The following is a 5,000-nucleotide window of genomic DNA, read 5'->3' as shown; positions in this document are numbered from 1 at the left end:
TCCAGGAAGTGGGACTTTATAATCCATAAAATTTCCACTATTGGGAGGTGTTCCTAACCCTGCCGCAATGAGGTGATCAGTTATAGAGTGTGTCATAATTAATTTATTACTAATAATAAACTTTACAACTTTTGCTCTTTGGAGGTAAGTGAGAGCACATTCCATCATCATATGCTCCTTGCTGTTTTGCATTTCTCTATGTTTTCTGAGTAAGAAAGAAAGGAATGATATCAGAGGCTGCCGGCAGGGAATTGCCCTACTATAAAACTCTCGCTGCAAAACTCGTGGGGTGTGTTGTAAATGAATACCGGGTCAAGGTGGCCGACAGAAGAAGTCTAAGTACATCTGTGCTACACTTCCTTCCTCTACCATGGGACCTGGTCAGCTCAGTGCATGCCAGTAAAGGCCTTTGGGACAGACAAGGCTAGTCCCATTATCACTATTTTTTGATGAGGAGAACAAAGCTTGGAGCCCTTAGCAGGTACAACAGAGAGGCACTCAAATCCAGCCTTTCCGGTTTCTGCTCCAAGTGTCTTTCCATTCTTCTGCACCTGCACGTCCTTCTCGTTTCTGCCACCTTTTTTATTTTCTTAGCTGAGCAGGGTCATGGTAAGGAGCCAGGCAGGAATCAGTGTCAGGACTACGATGACACAGAGTGGCAGCAGCACCTTTTGGAACAAGGGTCGTCGCAGCTGGATGCCCACATCCTGGTCGCTCTCCATGTACAGAAGGTTGAACGTCTCCTTGCAGCCCAGAGGCCTGGCTCCCCCAGGGAAACTCTTGCAGTCTCGCACAGTGAACTGCAGCTCTACGTGGATGCGTGTGGGCTCCTCCCCTCGGTAGATCCAGTTGGAGCGAAGCCAGTGGTCTGTGTCTCCATTTTCCTGCAGTGGGCAGTCCTGGTACATGTACAGGGGTGTCTCGTTCAGCATCTGTTGCACCTCGCTCCACTGCGGGGAGATAATCAGAATCAGGGACCAGAGCTGATAAAGAGGACCTGCCCAACTTGACCCTTCAGCCCCAGGATAGTAGGTTAAGTGTTTAAGGTTGCAGATTTAGTTGGCAATAGGCTGGGTAGAAAAACAGCCCCTTAACCTAGTTAGCCCCTGTCCGTGCAGTTCATCTACCCCAGCTCCAGCTCTAAGAGTACGAGTGCCGGTTTATATCCATTCATCAGCAGAAGTGTCAGGCACCCCCAAGGCAAAGCTCATTCACAAAACTCTTCTGTCTCTTTGTGCAGAGAGGAGGAGCCTTACTTTGGAGGGCAAGATCAAGCACAGAACTCTGCTACAGGGTCCTCTCATGCTCTCCAATATTCCTTCCACCTATAGCCATTAGCAAAATCAATTACAAGAGTTGGCCAGACTCCCAGGCGCTATCGGGTCTGTCCTCCTTAACTTCTTTTACATTAAAAGAATTTTAAAATCTAGTAAAAATGGCGCGTGCTAATATAGCAGTTACCACAGGCCAGTCCCTACTCCAGGCTCTTTCCCTGAGGAAGTGAGGTGGAGCCACCTGCCCAGCGGCTGAGTGACCTGCTCAGGTGTGAAGAGCAGAACCGTGAAGCCAGGTGTTTCAGGCCCCAGAGTTTATGCTCTTAATCATCACGCCTCTCTGCATTAGTGATACAGTGAGGAACTAAAGACATACACAGAATAAAAAGGTAAAGTGCCACCATCCTTCCGCTCTATTCCCAAGGCAGCCATTCTTAACCACGCAGAGTAACACTCTGCCGATCACTTCCAATGCCTCCCCAGAAGTGTCTAAGAGCTTCTGTGCTGTGTTTCTACCATAAACGAGATCACACCAGCGTTATTTTGTAGGCTACTTTATATTTTAACAAATAATGTCTTTCCCTACAACACTTTCCACATTGATTTGCAATTCCAGTGTCAGCTACGTTCAAACATCACGTATGTGGGGATGTTTTTGGACTCTGTTCTGTTCCATGGGCCTGAGGATTCTTGTTAACACCACATATTTTAACTATTGTTGATGTTCTGATATCTGCTGGTAGGACATGTCTACTATTTATTCTTAAAAAAAAATTCTCATTCCTGAAGTTTTTTTTTTTGGGGGGGGGAGATGAATTTAAGAAAACAGCTGTCGAATTTTACAAAATATCCCATTAATATTTTGGAGGCCGCCCCATAACCTGATAGAGCCTGCAGCCCTAAAATAGACAGTGCACTTTTCCAGGGCTTTTACTCCACTATAGTGCTCCAACTCCCCTGCCTACTCTCAGCTTGGAGGAAAGGCAAGACAGACAGTGCACTTTTCCAGGGCTTTTACTCCACTATAGTGCTCCAACTCCCCTGCCTACTCTCAGCTTGGAGGAAAGGCAAGACAGACAGTGCACTTTTCCAGGGCTTTTACTCCACTATAGTGCTCCAACTCCCCTGCCTACTCTCAGCTTGGAGGAAAGGCAAGAAAAAGCGCCATTCATGAAAAGTTTTGGTAGTGGGGTGGTGCAGAAATATAAGCTTCTGTGAGGCACATAGTTCTGCATTATGCTTGCAAGTTCAAAGATGGGGCAAGGGGCAGTGAAGCTGTCATGCAAAGCACCTGGAGTCTGCACCTGCGAGGAAGCTGGGCTGGGTGGAAGAAGGCATACGCAGGGGCAGGTGGACAGGGTGGTGAGTGGGTGGTCAATCTGGAGCTCGGCAGCCAAACTGCCAAGGCTGCAGCTGGAGCTAGAGAAGCAGATGTTCCCAGCTGCAACTGCCTCTCCCAGTGCCAGCAGCGACAGATGGGGGGAACCAGCCAGCCAGGAACAGCATTAAGAATCCTTCATTCACCACTCAGGTACTGCTGGCTGCTACACCGGGGGCGTCCTGGTGAGCTTGACTCCGAGTGTGTGTGTGTGTGTGTGTGTGTGTGTGTGTGTGTGTATGTTTTGAGAAGAAGTGGAAAGGACAAGCAGGATAGGGGATGCTACTTTCTTCTTATCCTCGGACCACAAGGCTGTTTTCTCAGCAAGATTGAGAAAGGGTTCTTTTCTCTCTGGCCCAATTAGGGAAGAGCTACACGGGTGGGGGTGGCAGGGGCCCGTGGGAGCCAGCAGATGGAACTCCAGCCATTGTCATGGGGTGATGAGGTGCTTTATGAGACGAGGCGCCTATTAGGGCTGGCCTAATCTAAGCTTTTCTAAACAGCCCCCTCTGGAGGATATATTATGGTTTAGTCTATTAACTTTAATTACAGGCCACTCTGGGACATCAGAGAATGAAGCCAGGACCCTCAGACCCAGATGGGAGGAAAGCAAGTAACTGTGACCCAAGAGAGGCTGGGCTAAAGTCCGAGGGCTGGTGAGGAAGGAAGCACCCAGGGAACAGGGTCTGGGACCAGCAAGTCAGTCCACCGAGGCAGCTCTGGTGGCTCTGTGGCCAGCTCTGCTGAGTGCCAGCAAGGGTGTTCTCTGGACTTCGTGTCCAAATATGCTCTCTGGACCCACCCACAACTGACCTCTGCTCACTAGGTCTGAGGGACACCCAGGGAGGGAAGGGACTTGGAGCAGGCTCTTCATCCTCCAACAGCTGTTGTGGCTGGTGCTCAGAGAGCCTACCTGGGCGGTATGGACACCATGGCGAGGGCCTGGACACCCCAGGGGGAGCAGCTTTTAACGTCTGAAGAATCTGATGAAAGCCTTGGCTCTCCTCTCCAGCAAAAAATGTCCACATACGATGTAGAGCACACTTTTATGGGGTTCCCTGGCCCCCTGAAACCTACCCATGCAACTCTACTGGAATGAAAGGAGCTGAGACCCAGGATGTTTCTGCTCTTTCTGTGCCTTCCCAAGACAGGCCGTGCTCTCTCTCTCTCTCTCTCTCTCTCTCTCTGCAGGGGCATTCTCCCCACCCCCACCCCCAGGAGTATTCACCAGGGAGTGGGGTCCGGGCCTTTTCCATGGGGTGATGTCTAACCCCCCCAATCCCATTAAGAGGCCCTGACTCAGCCTCCCCTCCCCCTCCAGGAGGAGACACTTCCAGTTTTTCCTGCTCTTTTTGCTCCTCCACCCACCTCTCCGCCCCAGTTCCCACTGGCCTCCATCCTTGAGCCTCCCCAACCCTTCCTCCCTGCACTTACCCCATCCTCTGGGGGGTCCAGCAGCCAGCCCAGTTCTCCTTGTGCCTTGCTCGTGTCCATCAGAGTGACTGAGGGAGGGGAGGAAAGGAGCCTGCCTGTCACCTCTGGGGGCGGACATGCCAGTGCAGCCCACACTCCTCAGGCTGGGGCCTGAGGCCCGGCTTCCACGTCCTCTCCCTGACATCTCTGACATCTGGAGGCTTGGGGGAGCTGGAGGGCAGCAAGGAGGAGTGTGGAGCTCGAGGGATTACGGGGTCTGAAGCGTGCCAGGGAGCTGGGCAGAGTGAGGCAGGCTCTGGAGCTGGAGCTTTGACCAAAGTCAGGACCAAAGCATGAATGAGTGCGGCTGCCCGGGAGCAATCTCCCCACGCAGGCCCGGGAGGTGGCAGGTGCAACCGGGACCCCAGCTCCCAATGCGCTGCAGAGGGGGCTGGAGGGAGAGCTCCGGCAGGAGGGTGGCGGAGGCTGACTTCCACTGTCAAAGGCCTGTGGTTGGCGGTATGAAGTCGGGGTGCAAGGCCCAGCTCCGATTTTGAGAAGTGCGGGACGCAGATGCCGTGGGAGCCTTTAGGTGCAAGGTCTCATCCCCTACACACAGGAAGCCCTGGATCGCGAGTCCTAACCCTTTCCCTCGAAGGCAGGTCGTCCTGTCGCCTGGCCTAGACTGGCAGGAGGTGGCTCCCACCTCGAAATAGAGAGGGCTCCAACCTCGCTGCCTGGGAATGTAGGGGCCCCGGTGGCCCGGGCTGGGTGGGGTGTGCGCAGCTTCACGGCAATGGTCAGGCCCTCCTACCCCCGTGCAAAACTTGCTGGCCAGCAGGGATGGGTGACTGACCCGCGAGAGCAGCCGTTTGGGGTTAAAGAGCAAAGATCGGCCCGGCCAGTCGGGCAGCGGAAGGACGGCGGCGGGGCGC

At 53.0% G+C, this 5,000-nt stretch overlaps 1 protein-coding gene across 2 annotated transcripts in view; it reads right to left on the bottom strand.

Annotated features, from left to right (window-relative positions):
* Positions 1–4,154, bottom strand: part of Epha1 (EPH receptor A1) — a gene marked incomplete at its 5' end in the record, with an annotated part of 12,770 nt that extends 8,616 nt beyond the window's left edge. For both annotated transcript variants that reach the window (XM_005405360.2, XM_013504977.1), the window contains 2 exon segments: positions 669–950; positions 4,087–4,154. In XM_005405360.2, coding sequence (XP_005405417.2) covers positions 669–950; positions 4,087–4,154 — 350 coding nt within the window.
* Between the last annotated feature and the right edge of the window lie 846 nt (positions 4,155–5,000).

The sequence above is a fragment of the Chinchilla lanigera genome, unplaced genomic scaffold (assembly GCF_000276665.1).
Source record: "Chinchilla lanigera isolate Chin_1 unplaced genomic scaffold, ChiLan1.0 scaffold00093, whole genome shotgun sequence".
Lineage (NCBI taxonomy): Eukaryota > Metazoa > Chordata > Mammalia > Rodentia > Chinchillidae > Chinchilla > Chinchilla lanigera.
The sequence above is the reverse complement of the archived record's forward strand: the minus strand, read 5'-3'. Positions and strand labels throughout refer to the sequence as shown.